The sequence below is a fragment of the Candoia aspera genome, chromosome 1 (assembly GCF_035149785.1).
Source record: "Candoia aspera isolate rCanAsp1 chromosome 1, rCanAsp1.hap2, whole genome shotgun sequence".
Classification (NCBI taxonomy): Eukaryota; Metazoa; Chordata; class Lepidosauria; order Squamata; family Boidae; genus Candoia; species Candoia aspera.
Window position 1 is genome coordinate 297363419 of NC_086153.1, and position 25114 is coordinate 297388532.

General features: G+C 41.4%; 1 protein-coding gene across 1 annotated transcript; it reads right to left on the reverse strand.

Moving 5' to 3' along the window:
* Positions 1 to 1055: 1055 nt before the first annotated feature.
* Positions 1056 to 20455, reverse strand: NGB (neuroglobin). The gene is made up of 4 exons (XM_063290158.1): positions 19978 to 20455; positions 11015 to 11126; positions 4506 to 4625; positions 1056 to 3209 (listed from the first exon to the last, which is right to left on the reverse strand). Exons 1-4 carry the CDS (start codon positions 20079 to 20081, stop codon positions 3063 to 3065), a joined length of 483 nt encoding a protein of 160 aa, XP_063146228.1. The 5' UTR covers positions 20082 to 20455; the 3' UTR covers positions 1056 to 3062.
* Between the last annotated feature and the right edge of the window lie 4659 nt (positions 20456 to 25114).

Below are 25114 nucleotides of genomic sequence, written 5' to 3' on the forward strand. Positions count from 1 at the left end.
ACCATAACAAATTGTGGCAAGTTCTTAGCGGTATGGGGATACCAAGTCATCTTGTATGCCTCCTGAAGAATCTGTATAACGACCAAGTAGCAACAGTAAGAACAGACCACGGAACAACGGACTGGTTTAAGATTGGGAAAGGAGTACGGCAGGGCTGTATACTCTCACCCTACCTATTCAACTTGTACGCAGAACACATCATGCGACAAGCTGGCCTTGAGGAATCCAAGGCTGGAGTTAAAATCTCTGGAAGAAACATTAACAATCTCAGATATGCAGATGATACCACTTTGATGGCTGAAAGTGAAGAGGAACTGAGGAGCCTTATGATGAAGGTGAAAGAAGAAAGTGCAAAAGCTGGCTTGCAGCTAAACCTCAAAAAAACCAAGATTATGGCAACCAGCTTGATTGATAACTGGCAAATAGAGGGAGAAAATGTAGAAGCAGTGAAAGACTTTGTATTTCTAGGTGCGAAGATTACTGCAGTTGCTGACTGCAGTCAGGAAATCAGAAGACGCTTAATCCTTGGGAGAAGAGCAATGACAAATCTCGATAAAATAGTTAAGAGCAGAGACATCACACTGACAACAAAGGCCCGCATAGTTAAAGCAATGGTGTTCCCCGTAGTAACATATGGCTGCGAGAGCTGGACCATAAGGAAGGCTGAGAGAAGGAAGATCGATGCTTTGGAACTGTGGTGTTGGAGGAAAATTCTGAGAGTGCCTTGGACTGCAAGAAGATCCAACCAGTCCATCCTCCAGGAAATCAAGCCAGACTGCTCACTTGAGGGAATGATATTAAAGGCAAAACTGAAATACTTTGGCCACACAATGAGAAGACAGGACGCCCTGGAGAAGATGCTGATGCTAGGAAGAGTGGAGGGCAAAAGGAAGAGGGGCCGACCAAGGGCAAGATGGATGGATGATATTCTAGAGGTGACGGACTTGTCCCTGGGGGAGCTGGGGGTGTTGACGACCGACAGGAAGCTCTGGCGTGGGCTGGTCCATGAAGTCACGAAGAGTCGGAAGCGACTAAACGAATAAACAACAAATCATCAAAATCATGTAGTTTCATACATTATGTAGTATCACAAGATATGATTCTGCATTAACTGTTTCTATTAATACTGTCCAAAAGTATAGTCGCATTAGTGTTTTCCAGCAAAAGCAACCAAAAGACTTTTGGCACCTTAAATCCTAACTAATTTATTTGGCAAGAAGTTATCTTTTCATGATCTGCAAAGGACAAGCAGGAAGATGTTTTCTTAGTCCCAGAAAGATTCCAATGCTGCTTGTGGGATTATTCAGTCTAGAACTACATTTCCTAGGCTATATGCTTAGCTCAATGGTTTAGAAGGTAGAAGGACCTCAAACCCTTTATCATTCTGTTGTCAGGTAATGTTCTTCCCCTACCATGAAAAAAGGCACACTGCCTCTTTATACAGTACGCTCAGACTTGATCTACATGGATTTTTTCTATATGCCAATTTACCTCTGGAGAGAAAGCAGAAAAAAGGGGAAGAGTATCTACAGTATTTTAAATACCCCTTCTCTACTCCAAAAATGAAGCTATTGTTTCTAACTTTCAAAGCAGGCACTAGAACAAGAACTAGAAAGGTAGCTTTAATTAGAAAGGTAAGTTGTCTTGTCAGGCATCCCTGCTTGATTATGTGCCATCAAGTCATTGTCAACTCTTAACGTCCACGTAGATAATTCTCCATGATCTGTCCCTAACCTAGTCTTTCAGGTCTTCCATTGCTACTGTACTGTACTCCATTGCTGAATCCATCCACCTTGCTATTGGTCATCCTTTTCTTCTCTTCCCTTCCACAGGCACCCATAGGGTTGCAAAAACAGTGCCTTGGGAGGAAGACATGAGAATCTAGCAATCGCCAGAAACGGATGTTATGGTATGGATCTCTTCAGCTAGAAATCAGGATGAATCCTAGAAGCCTTCCCAAGCTTCTCCCTATATCAGTTATAATTTCACTTCAAGATTTTATTTTTACACAGAAGGAACTGGCAGCTACTGCATACCTACTGGCTTTTAAGTTATATCTTAAGACCAAGCATTTGAAAAGCCCAACTTTTTTGCAGACCCAATGTATACTGTATAGAATTAACCCACTTTTTGAAAAAACTGTACTGCTTAGATAACCCCAGGGAAATGCCCATACTGTTCGTTAACTTTACAGAAAGAATATCAAGCTCTCTATCCTAAAAAACCGGCTAGCCCAATAGCCTTTCTGTGCTAAAAACATCTTTGCAGTGGCTCTTTATAAAGCAATACAGAATAAAGAGCTTGTGGAGATACTGGCATTCAGCTAAGAGATTTAAAAAGATCTTTAAAATCCTTTTCTTTTTTGTTATAAATAACTTAATGTATTCTGGTTTTATGGTTAACTCTTTCTCAACAATATACTGAGCACTAACTGTACAATGTTTGCATCTGTGTCTACTTACTGACACTATATGCATAAATTTTTTTTCCACTTGTCCATTCTCTTCTTTAAAAATGATTAATTAAAAAAAGAGCTTAAAGGCAAGAAAGCCACTGCAGTCAACATATAACTGCAGTTCCAGGGTGCTTCACTTTTGTCCCCTGCAAACAGATTAGGGGTGTGCAAAATGTTTCATTTTGAATCATTTCATCTTCACAAAACATCCCAGTCTGAATGTTAATCTGCTCTTTTTAATGCAAAACCAGTTGTTTTGAGCATTCTGGAAGTATTTTAAGGTCAAAAGAGCTGTTTAGGGTTCATAACAGTTCCACAATACTCAAAACAGCCTATTTCATGCTCATGGTGAGGAGTTTCACAGAATTTGGTGCTTAAAACAGTTTGAACTGAAATGTTTTACACACCTCTACACATGGACCTGCTACACTGAATTTTGGAGCACACTGTCACAACAGAGACAGGAAATGCAGAAGGAAGCAAGAGACAGAAAGAAAGCTGTTGAGATTACTCTGAAACACATCAAGCTGGAAAGGTGAGCATGCTCTTTCATCACAGCTGTTTCTGACTCAGAACAGCAAAGTACTCCAAGCATCATGATCAGAGATTATTCCACCTTTCTGGGAACATCCCAGCCGCAGCTCATGGCTTTCACCACAGCACTAAATAGCTTTGTCCAGGCTTCACGCACATTCATCTTGAAGGCAGGACCATGGCATTTCTCCAGCATATACAGCAGTGAGTCCCCTACAGCCTGCAAATCATAAAGAAGACGAGAGTTAGCATTCAAACAGAAATTTCAAGGCAAATATAATTTATTAATATTGGAGAGAGATTATGGTCTACCATATGAACATGGTACTTGGCAAGAAGGAATGCCACATTCCCTCTACCTGCTAGATTATGCTACCTAATTTGGCCTTTCTTCTCTACCCAGTAGAGCACATCGCTGAAAATTAATGCCCAATCTGTAAATATAAAAGACAATCTTGTTCACTATATTCTCACAAATAAACTGTGTTTTGTCGGCGATTACATCAGTGACTATATTTTAAAGGGGGGAACTTGAAAACTTTTAGCAGCTAATAGAGATTTATTCACTAAAATCCACTGCAAACATTTACAGCTGCAAATATTAGAATCATTTGAAAGCAAATCCACTCTTTATCTCCAAATACGAGATCAAAGACAACATTCCCAGATTTTTTCCATTAACTATAACATATGCATAGCATACTCTGTATGCAATCACTATGTTTTCATATCCCTGATAACATTACAGGTAGTCCTTGCTTAACAACCCTAATTGGGACCGGAATTTCCATCACTAAGCAAAGCAGTTGTTAGGTGAAATATCATGTGACCACCCAGGTAGCAATGGCAGTTCCAGTAGTCCTGGTTGTGGTCGTTAGGTGAGGACTGTGATGGGTTTAGGCGAGGACCTCACGCTTCTCCTGCCCTGCATGCTCACCTCCGCGTCAACTCCCCTTGTCTGCCTATCTCCCCATCTCTGCCCTTTTGGTGGCCCTGCGCTCCGCTGCCACCTACCTCTGCCACCCCCTGCTGCCCTCAGCTGATCTTCACCATCTTCTTCTTCCCGCTGCTGATGAGGTGCACCTGGCCAAGGCAGCTGCTGGCCCTTCATGAGGCCTCAACCAGGTGCACCTCATCAGCAGCAGGAGGAAGACGACGGTGAAGGTCAGCTGGGGATGGCACTGGTGGCAGGGGTAGGTGGCAACGGCAGAGTGCAAGGCAGCCAAAAGGGCAGAGATGGAGAGAAATAGGTGGGTGGGGGGAATTGAAGCGCATGCTGTAGTTGTAAATGTGGGCGGGCTGCCAAGCACCTGAATTTTGATTGTGTGACCGCAGGGGTGCTGCAACGGCTGTAACTTCAAGGATTGGTTGTAGCTACCATTTGTTCAGCGCTGCCATAATTTCAAACAGTCACTGAACAAATGGTCGTTAAGTGAGGACTACCTGTATGCAACCTAAAGAAATGAGGAAAGACTGAAAAGCAAGGCACAGCAAACCAGCTGTAACAAGTGCCTACCTTAAAGGATTCAACCTTCACACCAACTGCTTGGTGTTTCTTGCCAAGATTAGCGAGGTATTCCTCCAGGCAGTGCAAATTCTCCAAATGGGTTACAGCTGCATCAATTACCAGCATTACCTACCAAAGAGAAAAAAAAGGCAAATCTGGTGTTCCATTCTGTTTGACTTCGTCCTTTTCTAAAAGCCTTCTGCAAATATCGTAGCAAAGGCTTCTGCTGTTATCCACCACAATCCAAGGAGCTCAGCAGGAACAAAAGTACATTTGAAAAAAATCTATATCTGCCTATTAATGTAGCCTGCTTCAATTATTTATTTATCATAATATTTTATTTATTTTTATTTATTTTATTTATTTTTCAAATTTAGCCACCGCCCATCTCTCCCAAAAGAGGGACTCTGGGCGGTTTACAATAAAAGCAGGCTCCAAAAATAAACATTAAAATCTCATAAAAACAATTATTATAAAATACAGTAAATAAATATAGAATCCAAGAAGGAATAAAATCCAGGCTGGTGGGAGGGACTCTAGGGTGCGAGCCACCCCCAAGAATGGTTATTCACTTTCCCGCCCCAGGCGAGACGGCAGAACCAGGTCTTCAGGGCCTTCCGGAAGGTCAGGAGCGAAGGGCCTGCCTCACTTCCAGGGGCAAGATGTTCCAGAGGACGGGGGCCACCACAGAGAAGGCCCGTTTCCTGGACCCCGCCAGATGGAATTCTCTTATGGACGGGGTCCGCAACATGCCCTCTCTGGATGATCGGGTGGGGCGGGCCGATGTAATGGGGATGAGACGGTCCCTCAGGTATTTGTTGAATTCATATCCTGCCACCATCTCAGAACTCTTGGTGGGTTACATGATTTGCAAAAAAATTTAAAAATCACGGTATGATTAAAAAAAACCCCAAATCATGAATCTAATGACCAAAATACAGCATGACAATAACATTTCTTTAAAAAAACATCAAGTGAAAAAATAAAAGCTGTCACAGTTGGTAAGCATTACTGGAACCCTCTCCAGTAAGACAGTTCCCTTTTTAACAGCCTTCTGAAAGCCACCATTAGCCTCATCTCCGTGGGGAAAAGATTCCACAGCACCGATGCTGCCACTGAGAAGCAACGCCTTCCAGCTTTACCTCTCCTCACCTCCCAGAAGTGTGGGACCAGGAGAGCTTTGCCCTTAATGATCTAGGTTGAGCTGATACAGGTTGGAGAAGGTGGTCTTGCAAGCAGTCAGGTACTAACCCTTAAAAGGCTTTGCAGACGATACCAACACTTTAAATGGTACCCAGAACTGAACTGATAAGTAGTACAAAGTTTGCACCATTGATGTGAGATGCTCCTAGCACTGGGTGCAAGAAACACACAGGCTGCTGCTTTCTCAACCAGTTGTAATTTTCAAGTAGTCATTATATTCAGCCCCATGTATAGTGTATTACAGTGGACTATCCACTGTCCCCAGTGAAGGTGAGTTACTGTACTGGATCCTCCTGCAGCAGATAAGGCCACAATTGGTGCACTGTAGAGAGCATTGCGTGCATCCTGCTGGCTGGCAAACCACGGCAGTGGCATTGTTGTGCTTATCTTCATTGAACCTTCCTTGAACTTCCATAGTGGATAAGGTTATAGCAAAAACTTTCCTCACAAGGCAACACGAGCTGTAACCTGAGCTGTGCCAGGAGGCAGATCACAAGGACTACATGAGCCAAGCACTGCTATTTAGACCAGTCAGCTCTTTGTAATATGAGCTTCATGTTTATAGTAAAAGAATAATAAAAGAGAGCTTACGGCTTGAATCGGGGCTCTCATCCCGAGGAATTTGTGTCTGTGCATTCTTCCTACATTCTTCATGAGAGACCACCACAGTGCACCAGCTGAAACTGGGCAAGGCAGAAGCTGGGAGTCCAGAGGGATCTCTGCATCACAAGCCTGCCTCTTCATAGATAGTGTTTGCCCAGAGATAACACCAGTGTCAATGGAGAATCCCAATGTGGAAACACCAACTTTGCCTTCCTTGGGTTTAACTTCAACCCATTCTTTCCCATCCACACCTTTGCAGCTTCCAGATACCAGGACAGACCATCAACGTCATCTCCTCTGGGGTGGTGATGTATAATTGGGTCTCATCATCATACTGATGATAACATACTTGAAACTGCTGGATGGCCTCCCCAAGTATTTTCATATAGGGTTAAAGACCAAGCAAGGAGGACCAACCCCCACAGTGCCCTATAAGTCAGGGGCACCTCTCATCCCCCAACACAACAGAACTCCTATTTACAATACCTGTAGATGATCCAGTAAGATACTATGGTCAATGGTACCAAACGCTGATGATTAAAAGGATCAAGAAAGACACACTACTCCTATCCAGGTACTGAGATCTAAGAGAACAATAAAAGCTGCCTTATTGAAAAGGGTCCAGATAATCTCCTTCTTCTGAGGTGCTGCATAGTTCATCCACCACGACTATCTCAACAACCTTTCCCCAAAAGGGAAGGTGGGAGACTGCTGATGGCTATCTAGGATTGCAGGTCCTGAGATAAACTCTTCAGAAGGGAGTGCACAACCACCTCCTTCACGGCTGCTAGCAGGTCCCCTTTATGCAAGGAAGCATTAACAATCTCACAGATCCAGGTCATCACTTCTCTGCTTATTCCCTACAACAGGTAGGATGGGCAGGGGTCCAAACTGTGTGTCAAAGAACACTCTAGACAGCCCCCTATCCACTTCTTCAGGGCTCACAAACCACGAGTCCCAGATAACATGGCAAGATGGTGGCCTAGCCAGGAAATTATTACCAAGTCTATATGTGAAAGGTGAAAGGTCCCCTGTGAAAGCACTGAGTCATGTCTGACCCTTTGGGGGGACACCGCTTTTGCGACGTTTTCTTGGCAGACTATAGCGGGGAGGTTTGCCATTGCTTTCCCCAGTCATCACCTTCCCCAGCAAGCTGGATACTCATTTTACCGACCTCGGAAGGATGGAAGGCTGAGTCGACCTGAGCCAGCTACCCGAGAATCCAGCTTCCGCTGGGATCGAACTCGGGTCGTGGGGAGAGTTTCAGTTGCAATACTGCCAACTACCACCTTGTGCCACACAAGGCTTGCTAAGTCTATATGTAGAAAATGTTTTTTATATTGAAATAATAGTTGAAATTACATACAGATCACTAATATAGGCTGTTAACAGAACATACAAACACCCCTATTTCCCTCTGTTTGTACATGTTCAAAAAACTACACCTGGTGGTATCTTATCAATGCATATTCCAGTCATTACACAAGCAACTTGTATCTCTGACTCACTTGTGACAGATAGCCACAAGTTATCTCACAGAGAGATGCTATCAAAACTTAATTAATTTATTCTAGCTTTACCTCCTTGCCATTCTTCTCAGCTGAATGTTTTTCCTCCTCAAAACAAATACTAAACAAAAAAGAGGATGGTTTTTCCTAATACGTATTCATGAGGAAATACCATCCTTAGAGCATTTTGTAGACAGTTTCAAAAGGAAAAGGCTAAAATGATTACAGTGATAGTTCAAAACAGTTTGGTTATTGGAACAGAAAGGGATCACTCAGGCTTGCCTATAAACCTCACCAGTCCACAACGGAAATACAGTTAGTTGGGTATAAGAAAAAAATTGAGAAATGGCCAGCTGGTCAGGCTTTGGCTACTTCCAAATTGAACAAGTGTATTTGTTATACATGGTGCATCTTTTGAAAGTACCTGGGAAGGTTCCATTGGTCCAAAATGCAAATACCCATGATAACTTACAGGATTTGGCAGAATGGAGCACATCGCTCTAATATCCATATGGCTCCTAATTGATTTACAGAATCAATTTGATGTACTGTGCTTTCAAAGCCCAAATGATCTGGATTCAGAGTAGAGTAAAAACTGCCTCCACATTTCCAAATTAATCTGCCCATTGATTATGATCAATGATGAAAACCATTTTTCTACACTCCTTTTTTACTTATGTCTAAAGCACACTAGATGGAATTGACGGACAGGACCATTACTAACCTCTAGGGGAGATGCATTAAGTTGGTCTGCACCACGCACTTTATGGGTCTAAGCAATTTCTAATGGGCATTTGAGAAGTTTGCCAGGGAACTCTAGTATATCTGGCTGAGTTCTGGAATATGAAGGAACTCGACTGGGCTGCCCCTCCCAGTCGAGTTCCTTCGTATTCCAGAACTCAGCCAGATATACTAGAGTTCCCTGGCAAACTTCTCAAATGCCCATTAGAAATCACTTAGACTCCCAGGGTCACTGATCCAGAAGAGCACCTTGCTTTCCCAACCAAGCTATCCTTGATCATTCTCAACCCTTCTTCAGCCCACTCTTTTTTAGAAAGGCTGTTGAGAAGGTGGTGGAGCTCCAGCTACAGAAGGCTTTGGATGAGATAATTATCTGAATCCCTTTCAGCTGGGATTCAGGCATGGGCATGGGATGGAAACCTCCTTGGCTGCTCTTGTGGCAGGAGCTGGAAGGGGGAGGTGCCTTCCTTCTGGTCCTACTAGAACTTTCTGTGGCATTCAGTATCATCAGACATGATATCCTTTTGGACTGCCTGTGAGGGTTAGGAGCCAGGGACCCTATTCTGATGTGGCTCTACTCCTTCCCGGGTAGACTATTCCAATCAAGTATTGTTGGAAGAAGAGAGGTTAAACTCTTGGGCACTCCAATATAAAGTGGCTTAGGGCACAGCTCTTTCCCATGTTTTATTTAGCATTTACATAAAGCCACTGAGAGAGACCATTCATCCATTTAGGATTACGTATCATTAGTATGCTGAGATACCCAACTTTACATCTATATCTCACACTAAATCCCAGGCAGATGCAGTTACTGTTTATACAGAAGCCTTCTGTTGTCATGAATATTCTATTGTTCTTCCCCTGAAGGATCTGGGTGTTCTCCTGGACCCACAGCTCCTGCTAGAGTAGAAGGTGATAGCTGTGACCAGGTCAGCTACTGGCCAGTTTGTCTGGTCTACCATTTCTAACCTATCCTGGATGCAGAGGTGCTGAAGACAGTGACTCATATTTTTGTCATTTCCCAGCTAGAGCACTGCAATTCACTCTATGAGCCACTGCCCTTGAAGATAACTTAAAAGCTGCAGCTGGCAAGAATGCAGTTGCTTGTTTGATGACTACAGTCAGCCAGTTTAGTAAAATAATGCCTATCCTTCAGGAAATACACTGCCTACTTGTAGGCATATGGGATCAATTCAAGGTGCTAGTTGTTATCTGTAAAGTTCTACATGGCTTGGTCCTAGTTGCCTTCAGGACCATCTTCTCTAGGTAGAATCTGCTCACCTATGCAGTCTAGCCAGGAGCAGAAGTTCCAGGTGCCTAACGCTCTGGGAAATGGGAGGGAAGGGAGCGAGCACTTAGACGATGATCTTCATCATGGTATCCTTCTGGCCCATGTTCGGGGATTAGGAGTAGGAGGCACTGTGTAATGGTGGTTCTCCTCCTTTCTTCAAGGCCCAGTTGGTGTTCAGGTGGGGGAGGTTAAACCTGAGGCTCCTGTTTTGTGGGCTGCCTCTGGGCTCTACCCACTTGCCACTCCTCTTTAACATCTACATGAAGCCACTAGGCAAGGTCATGTGTCAGCATGAGGTGCGGTATCATCAGTATGCTGATGATACCCAGTTGTACATCCTAAGCCAACCAAGTGATGTTTCCATATAACACAACTGCTCTGTGAGCTATCCTGACTCCCAGTAGACTTTCAGGTGTGACTCAAGATGCTGGTTGTCACCTATAAAGCTATGCGTGGCATAGGGCCAAGCTACTTGTAGGACTGCCTTTCTCCCATTGTTTCTGCTCACCTGCCAGATCTAGCAGGAAGGGCATGCTCTGGGTCCCTTCCAACAAACAATGTCATTTTGTTGAACCCAGGAATTGTGCCTTCTGTCCGGCAGCACCTCTCTCACAGAACAGCATTCCCCCTAGACATCTGGATAGCCCTGATCCTGTTAGCCTTTTGTAAGGCTCTGAAGAGCTGGCTGTTTCCCCAGGCTTTAGGTCAAGAAGTTAGGCAAGCTCTGCTGTTGATGTGGTTTTATGATTGAGATATACTGTTTGCCTTGAGTGTCATGGGTCATTGTAACTTTTGGGTTCAACGCTGTCAGATGGGCAGCCATACAAATTATTTAAATAAATAAATAATTTAAGTAAGTTGTTATAATTTACAATGGATTAGGTAAAACTTCTTCATAAAGAAATGCCAATGAGCAAGATAAAAATATTTACACTGAAGTACTTATTTATCACATGTTTTAAATCCCCATCTTTTTCTAAGAAGATGAGAAGCTGAATGGGTGACAAGAATACACAGACTTTAAGCTAATGGGATCTACTGTTTGGAGTTATAAATCTATGCTGATCAGTTATTAATAACCATTACATTTATCAGATCCATCTTTATACTAGCAGTACTACCTGCTAACACAAGCTTTACAAATTGGGGTAATTTGTTTTATAAGCCCTCACCTTTCTAATGTGTTCCAGGAACTCAGGTGATGAGAGGCACTCTTGAGGAGTAGAGAACTTCTTGCAATTGTACTGGAAAAGGGGCAAGAGATCTGGATCCAAATCAAAAAGCCTAAAACACAAGGAAGAACATCCACCCATTAATTATTTGGTCTCCATGCAAATAAGATAGTAAGGCTTCAATATCATTGTTTGATCTCAGCTCAGTAATTGCTCTCTTCCATCTCATGGGCTATCCCAGCTTCCTCTGGATAGATCTCTCTCACAAGAGACAGGAAAACAAGAAATTCAACCTCAAAGGGAAATAAGAATAGGGTCCCACCAGGGGGAAAAAAAACAGCCTTCTCTCCCTTGGATAGTACATGGGCTTGTCTCTCTTCATGGCCCACCAGTTTTCAGGGAGACAAAGCAACTGCAAAAGAAGATAAAGCTTCATCTTCAACTTTCAGTATAACTTAAATCTATCACACCACAACAGTCTTCATTCCACGAAAGTATGTCAAACACACTTGGATTCTGGGCAATACATCTCCTTTATGCTAAGGCAATATGACTTTATGTGCTTTCCTTCCTCCTTCCTCAAGTCAACCTAGACTTGAACAAGATGGTGCACTGTATAGAATGGCTTCAATTGGCAGTCTAGAACTGGTAACAGAGTGGAGTGGTGGAATGCTCTAACTTAGAGACAGCACTTTCCTACTAACATTCCAATTACTCCTGCCAATCTTCTCCTTGCACAAGCCATCACAGCTGCATTTTCTTCTCTCCTGTGCTCCAGCTTCTTGCCTTTTTCTCACCCAATAATGTTCAAACACTGCTACTGCCTGTAGAATATAAGGAAAGGTAACCCACTTTGCTAGACTCCTAAGCAGTTATTCAAGACACCACAAAGGTTCTTTTGATGCTCTGGACAGTTCTGTATTAGAGATGCAAGGAACAGTGGGAAAGAGCTATTGTCATCACATGCTCCTCATCAGTTCCCTGGTGGCATCTCCTTGGCCACTGTAGAAAAATGTTGGACCAGATGAGCCCAACTGCATTCCTCCCTACCCTTCTCCCGCCTCCTGCCTGCTACCAGGAAACAGAGAAGGCAATGAATTCCTGATGTAGCACACCTCTCTTGTTACAAGATCAAAATTTAGTTTGTAGTGTTATGTGCTTGAGCATGTCAGAAATAGGATCCTACAAATGTATATTTCATATTAAGAATTTATATCATATCATCAAATGATAAAGACCTAGAGAGACCAAACCCCCCCCCCAAAACCAGAAGTCATAACATCTAGCAAAAACATTGGAAGATAGCTAACACTAAGTCTCCTTCTACACAAAAAACTTCAAACATAATTTTGTTCACTGAATGTATTGCACTGAAAGCCACTGTAGTCTTCCTTTCTTAAAATATTCTTATTATCACAAGTATTAATATCTTTCACGCTTTACCTAGCCATGATTCATTCTCTCATTCAGACAGCTGCATTTAATCCTGTCTCTCCCCAAATGGAATGGATTCCTCCACCTCATCTGCACACTCCAAAGCTGATGTGGATGATAGGAGATACACTGGAATAGATCCTGGAGATGATACAAGGAGATGGTGCAAGGTGCTACTCCTATACTGGGGAGTAGAACATGAAGAAGTCCCAAAATACAAACAGAAATCTACTAATGACATTGGATGAACCCCCTACTTTTGCACCCCTACTTCCAAAATGCATCTGAAATGCCCAGTATCTACAGCAGTATCCAACAGAGCACTCTAAGGATCATCTTCAAGCTGTATGGAGAATAATGCTCCCTTTCTCATTCTGTGACACAGCCCCAAATTCTCATTAGCTTTTCATTGTCAGGTTGGATTTTACACATGCATGTCATCCACAGTGGCCTTTTAATCCTGTCTCCCAGAGCATTCTTTAGTTACTCAGCCGCTAAATAGATAAATTAACTAATCTCCTAAGAACATTCTTCCTGTTTACATTGCAGGCATCTCTCCTAGCTATTGAGGGTGCATAAAAATCCACAAGATTAGTATGCAGTATTATATACTGGCATGAAATGTCTTCACAGCTAAGAATGTTCCAATTCTACTGGAGTTCATGTATCTTATGCAATAGAAAAAGAGCAAACATATGATAATCACATTAGATTAGGGCTTTCTAATGTGTTCAAATTATTCTAAATATTACTGAAATAATAGTTTATTTGACTATGTGTAATACAGTATGAATGCTGATTACTATTATAAAATATTTTTGCTTTCAGATCAAGAAACGGCTAATTGCTTTAGTCTTGTCCATTAAGGTAATCCACTGAAATTGGCTCTGTTAGATGGTACAGAACACTAGATATCAAATTAATTTTGATGAGAACTGCTGGCATTGTCGTCTTGATCATTTATCTTTTCTTTTTCTTTTTTTAATAAAGTCTTTACATGAGAATCGCCGATGACACTTTGCTGCATTGTCACATTTTAGAGTACAGTAATAGTTTGGCTAGAGACTGTGTTTGGATCCAAATATTAGCAGCCTTTGAAAGCTGGATCTTCCCCAAAACTGTAGTTACCTTTAAAAACATCTGACTGGTTGCTGTTACCACAACTGAGAACAAACTGCAGTTTAACTATGCATCAACTTTTTATAGCATTTAGGTTCAACAGATAACCTCAAATTCTAATATTCTGGCCGAAGGAGAGAAACTTCTCTCTCCACATAGTCTATAGCAGTGTTGTTCAAGTGTGGTCCTAGGACCCCTGAGGGTCCCCCAAGATCCTCTCAGAGATCCACAAAATCAAAATTATTTGCTAGCCTATGTTGAAAAATAATACAATATTAAAATCCCATCAAACAATCATGAGAAGCAGTAGCAGCAGTGAATGTGTCAATTTTAATTTTTAATATGGTAAATATTGATAAATACAACCCATAGGAACAAAAGCTCTTTTGGGGTCCTCCATAACGTTTAAAAGTTAGAAGAGGTCCGGAGAGAAAAAAGTTTAAGGAATACCGGTCTATAGCATCCATGATTTTATATACTTCTATTATGTCTCCATTTGCCTTCCTTTATTCCAAGCTAAAGAGCCCCAATTGCTATAGCTTTCCTCCTAAGGAAAGGGATTTCCTCCCTAATCATTTTGGTTGCCCTTTTTTGCACCTTTTCTAGCTCTAGAATGTCCTTCTTAAAATGTGTAAAGTAGGACTGTATGCAAACCTCCAAGTGTGGTCTCATCATGCATTTGTATAAGAGCATTTTATCAGGTGTGCTATTTTCAAACCTTTTCCTAAAGATTCCAAACATGGAGTTTGCCATTTGTACAGCAGCTGCCCACTGGGGTGACATTTTCACTGAGCTGTCCACCTGACTCCAAGATGCCTTTCCTGAACATTCAATGTCAGTTCAGGCCTCATTAATGAATAAGTGAAATTCAGATCTTAGGAGCTAATGTGTATCACTCTATACTTATTTACACTGAATTCGATTTGCCATTTTGAAACTTATTTACCCTACTTGGTGAAATGCCCCTAGAGCTCTCCATAATCCCTTTTTGATTTTACCATGTTGAAGGATAGGTTAAAACATTTATTAAATGATAATAAATTAAATCAAGGTCTGTAAACTACCTCTGCTCATTTAAAACCATCTTACTGAATGTTGAAATCAACCCCAAATGTTTTAATTTCCAGAGGCCGCATCCCATGTGCTTCTTCAGCTTTCTACTCCTTAGCCTTGAGGTTACAGAATGTGACAGGCGTTCAGCTGCTCTCTTGTATGCACCATTTCCTCTGCTGGAGGACTGATTCTGAAATTAATTGTGCTTGCCCTCAAGGCTCAGGCCTGGCATCAGTTTGGGTGATTGCCATGTCACAAGCAATTAGAAACATCCTCTAATATGCTTTGCAGTACTATGCAAATGTGGAAGGGCTTGGAACTGCTCCCTTGATTTACAGAAGCCAAACACAAAATATTGTTTAATATTCCCCTTTCTCTGTCCCAGATGCCTTAGCACCTAAGATTTCTATGAGTAGTTGTAATATTTAATGCTAAGGAAGAGCCATTCTGCATATGATCAAGAGCAGTTTGATGTTTCATATGCTCCAGAGATACTCTGGGAAATTAAAAACAAGTTCTTCTACTAAAGCCTAGCTTAAACTAAGTCCTGGAGCATCTGAGAAAAAACAATGGCTTTTCCACATGACCCCAATTGATTGATATTAATCCTAGATTTCTGTAGCCTATTATTGTAAAACATTACTTGTTTTTGTCTTTAAGTTCAATCCCTTTCCATAAGTTACACAAAAAGGCCTTTTCTTTTTTAAAATATATTTATCAACATTTAAGGCAACAGAAATTTCCAACAAAAATCAGCCCCCATCCTTTGAGATTAGAAACTGAAACAGTCACTTAATTTTATATATTGCAACTGTCTTGCTAGAAAAATGCTTCTACCAAAAAAGAAGAATGAAATCCATATGTAAACATGCTAGTATATATTTTGATATCCATAAGTAGGAAAAAAGCTATTGCCCATGGTTTCCAGGATGTGTAGGTTGACTATATACATTTAATACACATTTGCAACATTCACTGGCAAAACATACTTCCATTCAGGGCTGCAAATGGGAGCGGGGCAAGCAGGGCATGTGCCCCGGGCACCATGCTGGGGAGGGGCGCCAAAATGAGCACTGGGGGGCACCAAAATGCATGTTTGCCCCGGGTGACACAGACCCTAGTTGCGGGCCTGCTTCCATTATCCCACATATTATTGGCAATTAAAAATGTTCACTATGAAGCAGATGGAATCTGCCTTTTAAAGAATTTCCTTACAGTGCTGATGAACAAAACCCAATTCTAACCATTCAGATTGTGGAAATGGGGAACATAACAAATCATGATAGAGAAGGAGAAAAACTCACTGCAGTCTCCTAAACTGATTCAGTGAGCAAGACACTAGGACATGGCAGAAATGGGTTCTATTTGGATTTTTTCTTCCAGACTGAGTTTTTTTGTAAAGAATTTTTTAATTAGCAAGTAACTACCTTGAGATGCAAAGAGGCACTTTCAACCTCCCAAATATATGCATTTCATAATCACCGTATTATATCTATCTCATTTAATGATAAACGCAACTTAAAGCTTTAAGAACTGTACACATCAGGTCTACATTATACTCTCTACAGGATGCTTATCACTGCTACTGCAGTTCTGCTCTCTGATGAACTTTTAACAGCTTTATATTTAGGTGTAAAAAAATTCACTAGTATTTTTCAATAACTATCTCCATCAGTTCTTATGCCACTAACAATTGCAATAGCTTAATTATTTTGAATATTTGAAGCTTTACAATATATTCTCAGTGTAGTTTAAACTGATTGTTTTTAAATAATTTATAATTTAAAATAATCTCCATCAGCTTTTACATCACTGACAAGTAGGCTAGTTTCATTCTTTTAGATATTTCATATTTCATCTATATATTCTCAGTACAATTTACAGGCAATATGCACACATTTTGCCCATTTTTAGTAGCTTATAAGAAATCGAATTCTGGTTTGGGTTATACACACACACACACTATATTTAATCAATCCCCTGATGCCTTGGCAATAATTGACTCCTTTTTTTTTCATTGATTGCCTTTTGATACAGTTCTTTTGGTTAGTTCTTGATATATTTTGCTTTTTAAAAAATATTTAAATATAATAGCAGTAAAAAGCAATGTGAAAACAAAGAAAACAAAAGGATTAGAAAACTGAAGTCACACAAAAGCAAAAAAAACCCCTCATAATTTATAGATTTATAATACTGAGCAATGATGCAAAACATTAAAACATTTCTATCCAATATTTCTATCTAAAAGGGCATTTGATAGAGAGAAGTTATTAGGAATTACTTTTTTGATATAACTAAAAAAATAAAGTAAAGCAATATTTAATTAAAAGTTTCTTCAAGACCCTTTGCTGTTTTCATCCTATGCTATTTCCCCAAGTTTTAAGGACCATTTATCTAAATAAATATATATTTTAGTTTACCAGCATTTTCTATAATAAATCAGTCAGCTAACAATAAAAACTGTATTAATGTCTCATATCACACTATTTATATGTCCTAAGGAAAACTGACAATAACATTCCACTAGAAGGAATTATTACACTATTGAGTAATTATAAAATTATAATGATAAATTATAATTATTTAAATCAAGCTGGAATTTTTTGCCACTTCTTCTGCAGAACGTATTCAGCCAAAACAGATTTCCTATCAAAAATTAATCCTCTTTTTTCACATATATTTTTTTTGCAATGCTATGATTTAGTGAGCACTTCCAAGATTCCCAATGCTACCAAAACATATTGTACTGCTATTTGTACAATCATCATTAGATTTTTTTTCCTAGTATGCAAAAACACAGAAGGGCTGAAATAGTTGGTGACAATTCTGTTCATGACAATCTCGGGCCTGGCAACTAAAAATGTACATTGCAAGCATCTAACTTCTGGACTTGTACGCATTTCTGTGAGCAGTGCCAGGAAATTGCTTTCAGATCTGGTTTCCAAAGTCCAGAAGCCTCCTGTTTCTTGTGATGAAGTTGATTATTTTGATTATGTATTCTCTCCTCAATTCTGGTAACACTGTCCCTCCTTTAATTTCCAAAGTGCAATAACGGTTTCAGGAAGAAGAGTGATTTACAGAAAGGCTTACTGGTTTGTTCACTAATACGTTGCATTTCTATATGCTAAATGCTTTTTATATTTCTTAGGATTTAGCATTGTGCAATGCCCTATGAGACTTCACAAATTCAGTCTCCAATGCAAACCATCACACACAGGAACAGTCATTACAGAGCTGCTTCTTCACCCTCAGCTTGGATTTCACATTTCAGCAATTCTTCCTTCTGCCTATTTATTAAAAAGCTGTTCTGGACATGATAACCTTGTAGTGGAGTGTGAGTTTCACATATTTCAGTGGTAGGAAATGTTGTATCCTGAAGGTTCTATTCTTTTTCAGGGAACATTCCAGGGAACTATATGCCAGTTAATGCTCCATTAAAAAATCAATATACTCCATAATCTTTTGTACACATACACATGGATGCACATGCATTTTCATACATAAAACACAAGTTTTCTAAAAAAGTATCTTTATACTGGTCCACAAAAAGGAAATCTAAAATGTACTTGTTAAATTATTTCCTGCCTTCCTCCAGGAGCAAAAATGACATAACCAGCACTCCCTCCTCCATTTTTTCACCACCATAACAGCAATCCTGTGAGGTAGGCCGGACAGTGACTGGCTCAAAGCCACAGAATTAGCTTTCATGGCCAAGGGTACATTTGAGCCTGGATCTTCTTGTCAGAGACCAACACCTTTTCCAATAAATATCTGGGTTGCAGTACCTTTTAGGTGTCCTGATAAAGCTATTACTCAATATGGATTTTGGAGAACAAAATAAACATTGCATATACTCATTTTCACATAACCCAGCCATCCATTGATGGATATTGATATACTCATATGTTCCTCCCTCACAGGGATATGCCTCTTACTCAGTGTGCAGGTTTTTAAGAATCCTCCACTACTCTGCACAAGGGTTTTTTCTGCAGGAAAGAGATGAAAGCGTGGTGCTTTCTTCCACATTTGCAAACAACTTCCAAACAAGCCTCCCTGGTAGGGCAACTACTCAGCTATGGCTTGTCAAAATGTAACTGCTGGAGAGAGGGGAAAGAAAGCCTTGTGCATTAAATGGAAATCATCCTTCCTCTAGATTCAGGGAAAAGGATGCTTTAAAACAGTATTGGTTATTATATTTCATCAGTCCCAAAACAAAAGTACTGTTCTTTACAAAGGATGCATGGACTATAGTATTAGAATCTCTTCAGTCAATGTAGTAAGGGGACAAGAGCTCTGCTGGATGAGCCCACTGGCCCGCCTGGGTGCAGGTTCCATTTTCATCCCAGCCAGCCAGAGGCCAACGGGAAGTTCACAAGCAGTCTGGGGGAAGCATTCTCCTCCTGCCCAGGTTCCCAGCCACTGCCACTGAAAGCCAGTCCACCTCTCATGCTGGACATAGCAGTCAAGGCTCACATCCTCCACAAATACGCCAGTCGCACTTTTAAAGCTGTCCACATTGGTGACTCCCTACGTTTTGTGCTTGCGAGTTCCTCAGTGTAAGAATGCACAGCACAGAAATGGAGCCTCTTCTATCCTAAAGCTCTAAAGTGGTTAAAACCAGCAACCTTCTTTCTCTCGCCCTTATTCTTTAAGATTCTCTCTCATTTATATGTATTTAGCCAGGCAGAGTTCTCCACCGCGCATCCTTCTCTAGAATCAAGAGGTGGAACAAATGCACAAATGCAGGAGAGATCGGAAGAGTTACTGTTTTTTCCAGACTTTTTTTTTGCTTGCTTCCCATCGAGCAATAAAGAGTTATTTGAATGAGCACATAAGACACTCAAGAATCAAAATGGGGAAAGGAGAAAAGGCAGCCTGCTCCCAGGTAGGTAGGAGATAAGGAGCTGGATGCCTAACCTTTTCCCAGCTATCAAAGCCCCATGTGGTGCTCCAAAACAGCCTTTCTCAGTGCACTCCCTTCCAACACCCATCCTCTCCAGCCAGCACATCCAGCACAGCGATTTACTATAATAACTGATGATGATAGGAGCGGTAATCCAGCACATCTGGAGGGTACTGAGCAGGGGCAGATGCCGTGAAAAGGCAGAATAAGGAGGGGGAGAACGGAGGTTGCATTAAAGAAGGGAAACAGGAAGGGCAGGATCGCCAAGGCGCCAAGCAGGAACAATCCCATGTCGGCGGCTGAGGAATCCAAGAGGGTACTTTTCTGGCGGGGGAAGCTTGGAGCTAAGTTTGCTGAGGAGGATTCCTCAGCCGCCACCCCCTCCCGCAGCTTTTGCGGGCACTGGAGGAGCTCGCACGTGCGCCCTCCGGCCGGGCGATCTGTCTTGCCCTACCTGGTGAACAGGACGATGCCGTGCTCCAGGGGGTTGACGCCCACTTTCTGCCAGCTCTCCCGGATCAGCTTCTGGTCCGCGCTGGAAAGTCCGTCGCGCTCCATTTTCTCCGAGAGCGAACTGCCAGAGGCGCAGCGCCGTTTCGGGAGAGAGCTTCGCTCGCTGCGAGAGGCTCGGGCTGCACTCGGAGTAACAGGTGGGTGGCCCGGATCCCGGAGCAAAGTCCACTTGCCGGGCTCGACGAACAGCGGAGCTGTGAAACCCGGAGCTCGGGGCTTGCACTCACATTGCTGGAACGGCTTCGCTTCTTTTTAGGACGCCACTCCGTTGGGAGGAGAACGGTCTCCTACCCTGCCCAGAGAAGGACCCCGGGCGCCCTGGGGAAACGCCATGTTGCTTCTCGGAGCCGCAAAGGGGAGAGGATTCAGCTCCCGCGCCTCCTCGCCCGGCGCTTCCTGATCTTCGATCGGGAACGTGGGCCTGCCCTGCCCCCGTTTCGCCTGAAAAGGCACAAGGACGCGAGAGCCTCCCCCCGACGGTAGCACCTTCCCAGCTCCCAGTGGTAACAACAGTGCCACGGGCGCTCTTAAAGGCACAGTGCCTTCTTTCAATCCCCGTCGAAAACAATAGCTCACAAGATACACCCAAGCCGGGGGTCTCCCTCCCCGCCCCTGGTGTTGCACGCGTACTGGACAAGGGGGCTCCACTGGGCCACTTTTATTTGGAAGGAAGAGGAATGAATTGGGCTAAGCAGAAGTAGTCAGAAAGAAATAATAACTAGCCATCTCTTTTCTCATCTCCTGTGGAGGGTGGAAAAGAAAAAAGGGGGATCTGCCACCACCCTCATCCTGATGTCACCTCGTTCTTTACCCCTGGGCAGAGGAGCAGGAGCTGCTTCAGTGACCCCACTTGCTTTCATCTCTGGGTATCAGAGCAGAGGGGCCCCTAGGGTGGCTTTTGGAGACAGTACCCCTTGCTGCTGCTTCTTACTCACAGGTTTTCTCTGGGAGGGCCCCAGCCTGAGAGGAGAGGAGTGCAAAGAAGGAGGTAACACCTTTCTTTCTAGGTCCACTTCTCAGGGCAAATAATGGAGAGGGGACGGGCGGCATTCTCCTTTTCTCAACCCCTCCTTCTGTCTCTGCCCAGATGTTTTGGAAAGCCTGCAAGAGCACTTTAAGCACTCTACAATTAGAAGGCAAGTGACCAGCCAGAGGCAGGTGGCAAGCCTCCCCTGGCCCTGTCTTTGCAACAGCATGAAGCTTGGGTATTTGATGGATTTGCTGCCTCCTGCCATTCATCCCTTTGTGTAAGGTAGGAGGAAACGTAGAACCTCATTCACTAAGCATAATTGCCACCACTGTCCTGCCCAGATGGAGAAATCAGGTGAACAGTGAGCAGATGAGGAGATTGTCATTAAGTCTTTTACCAACTCTGTGTACTACACTGTCCCAGAGAGCAGGATGAAGGATCAGGCAGAGCTGGCTACTCCAGAGTCTCTTTCTAGGCAGCATACACTTTCAAGCTTTTCACACACATCCCACCCACCCCCACTCCCCCGAAGTGTCCAAAAAAGTTGAGCAGGAGCATGGAGAGGAAAAGCTGCTGTCCAAGAGAACATTTTATTTCAAGAATTTATCTTGAATGTTCACATATTTTGACTAATGCATAGATCATAATATAATTTCATTCATTCCTACCATTGACATTAAAGCTGAAATTTAGTACACTCATTTGGGAATAAATCTTTCTGAACTGTTATATGGAATTGCTTCCATATAATTTTGTAAGCTTAAAATTGGGATGGTTTTGATAGGTGAATATCAGTGGGCCCATCTGCTGATGATCATAGCATATGGAAGAAATGCTCAAAAGTATGAAGTAATGAATGAAATAAATAGATGACAAATATATATGTTATTTATAATTTTATTGAATTTTAAATTGTTTTTACTGTGAACCGCCCAGGGTCCCCCATGTGGGGGAGATGGGTGGTGATAAAAATATGATAAATTAATAAATAAATAAATAAAATATATGTTATGTCTCTGTGAAAATGAGAGGAAGACAATATAATAGACCTGAATGAAGATGGTCTGATGAAATCCTCAAAAAGAAGGAGAAGTAGTCATCTCATGGCTTGACTACTGCAATGCACTCTACATGGACTGCCCTTGAAGACCACCCAGATGCTTCAATTGGTTCATAATGCAATGGCATGGGCAGTGATGGGCATGCCTCGGTATGCCCAGGTAACACGTTTGTTTCACAAGCTGCACTGGTTGACAGTTTGCTTCTGGGTGCAATTCAAGGTGCTGGTCACCACTGATGGCATAGGGCCTGGCTACTTGAGGGACTGCCTATCTCCCATAATATCTGCCCAGCCGATTTGATACTGCAAGGTCAATGTGCTCCAGGTTCCTTTGATTAAACAATGTCATCTATTGGGACCCCAGAAGCCCACTTCCATGCAGTTTTCTTGGCAACTGTATGTAAGAGGTTTGCCACTGTCTTCTTCTGGGGTGTTTTTTGACCTCCCAGTCCAGGCTACATCCCTGATATGCCATGGAGGTCTTTCATCCAGTACTAACAAGGTACTAGTAAGTAAGTAGCATGCATGGCTCTGCTTAGCCTCTGAGCCTAGACAAGGGGAGCCAGGCCACTTGCATAGGCATTGTTACAAGCGTCTGAGTATATTATAATAACAGCAACAATTCTGTTGCAAATAATGTCTCTCAAACACAATTGCATGATTCTTTCAGTATCTGAGCAGAGATCTGACATGGAACTCTAAATTAGATCTATCATCAAAACATTTGAGCATTGACCCTATTTAAATATGACTTCCAGTTAAAATCTTGAAAATATACAAACTTTAAATTACTATTTTTTAATTAAAAATCAATTTCAAATTCTGATTTCTTTAGGTCCAGAACTTTAATACTGTATACAATTAGTGAAGTGAAGGCTTTGCTGGGTCAGTCCAGCTTAGTTCAGCAGCCTGTTCCTCACACTATCAGAAAACTCCAAGAAATTCATAAACAGGGCCGAGGCGTTAGATTTCAGCTGCTCCCCAGCAACTCATTTGACCACCCAAGCTTCAAAAAATTATGGATAATTCTTTCTCTAAATTAATTTCTCCTCTAGAATGCTTCAATTTTTTAAATCTGTTTTTTCCTCTTGTTTTTTCTTGGTTAAAAGTCCTTGCATCCCAACTCTTAAAAAAATGTTGTGAACTAAATATCCACACTTACGAAATGTGTCTTATTTGGATAAAATCAAGGTTGTCATGGCCTAAATGCCATCTGTAAATAATGCTAACTTTTTCCCAATGCATATTTGACATATACTGGAACTTGACAAAATGTTTTAATAAGGAAACAAGTTCATATAGCCTAATTCCCTAGAACTTTTTCAAATATATTCCTTTCATCTAGATGACACGCCTGTTTTTATTTTACAGATTGTGAACTGCCTAAATAGGAAATTACCCTAAAATATTTTCACAGCAACAGTTGGATTGAAGATCTTCTGAATTCAAATTTGGGATTGATTGGGGATTTTGTGATAAATGTCTATCATGAGATTAATTGACATTAACCACTTTGCTGTATTATACGACTCTATTCATTTGATTTAATTATTTGCTGTATTTTCCATATGTGCTAATTATGATTTACTATAGTCTATTTACCATAGACTGCCTAAAACAGAGCACTGTTATACTAAATAAGTGAAAGTGAGTCTAGATGGAGAAAAGGTTAGGAGATCTTGTAGTTAAAAGTGTAATAAAAGGAACAATTTATGTATGTTAAATTTTATTGGAAGCAGTTCTATGGTGGGGAGAGTAGGACATTTCTAGGAAATTGGATATGGTTTCTAATGGGCACAGGCTACTTATTAAATTTGAAGGAACTAGATCACTGGGGACTTGAGATGCCATTGCTGCTTTGAGCTAGCAATGGCCTGCCAATATACCTCCTTCTTCACAATCTTTTCAATCTATATTTTTGTAAATCAATAGACATTATAAAACATTGTGAAGGTCTTCAGTATTCCTTCCAGCAAACAATGAGAACCCTACAGAATTTCCCTGAAATTTTCTATACTATGAGAAAATGAGGAACACAGCACAATGTATGGAGAGAATGTATTATTCTCTCTTGAGTTGCCTGTTAACAGAAGTGCATTATACAAAACAAATAGCAACTTCAAACTAGCTTTTATATGGAGTTAGGACTACTCTTTGTTGTTGGCTAAAGGTTTTTTTAAGCTAGGTCATTCTAGCAGGAGAAAAATACAGCATAGATGGAAGTGCTTAGCAACAGAACAAAAGCTTGAAACCAGTTTTCCCAGTATCTAGACTGCCTTTCTAAGTATTAGACAAGATTTATTCAGTGTTGTCCACTCCTTGTAATATTTTCCATTTGTTGAAAATTTAGCTTTAAAGTTCCCTTGTTACCTATCCAACTAGCAAATCTCTTATAACCATGTCCTCTAAATGTGTGTTCAAGATCACAGACTCCAAATCTTATATCACCTAGCTTTGAGTAACACGAGTGCACCCATTTCAAGAAAGAGGCAGGTGCAGATGACCATTAAGATAGTGTGACAATAATTCCATTTGGTACTGCTCTTGAACAAAGTTGTGCTTTTAAAAAATAAATATAATTGCTTCAAGAGCTATATCCTAACAAATGATTCTGCATCTACTGCATAAATACAACCTCTATTCATTTCTGTTTGGTATTCCTTGCTATAAAGATTAATCAAGCCCAAATGGTCAACTGTCTTCCTTCCTTTGACATAACTATTCACCTTTATCTAGAATGAAATGAAATCAGAATTCTTTGGATGACTGCACTTGGATGAGATCACTAATTACAGCTGAAGTTAGCAGATTCCCCCCTATGAAGGAAACTCTGATTTTTTCTGAGAAGCAATAGGGAGGATGCATATTTAGAAATCAACATTGGCAGATACTGTGGGGAAAAGGAGCTTTTTACTTGTGAGCTGTTTCACTTTTTGACTGAGAAGAATAACACATATGGACATCATAGTAGTAACTTCCTGTAAAATTACTCCAGCAATTACAGCATTTTTACACTCCACCTAAGCTAGCATGACATTTCTGTATTTT

Excerpts from the sequence above, each read along its gene's own strand:
- NGB (XM_063290158.1), bottom strand. The coding sequence starts at position 20,081 with ATGGAGCGCGACGGACTTTCCAGCGCGGACCAGAAGCTGATCCGGGAG. Across the intron at positions 4,626-11,014 it reads TCCTGGAACACATTAGAAAG|GTAATGCTGGTAATTGATGC; the intron begins GTGAGGGCTTAT and ends TCTCTTTGGTAG. Across the intron at positions 3,210-4,505 it reads TGAAGGTTGAATCCTTTAAG|GCTGTAGGGGACTCACTGCT; the intron begins GTAGGCACTTGT and ends TATGATTTGCAG.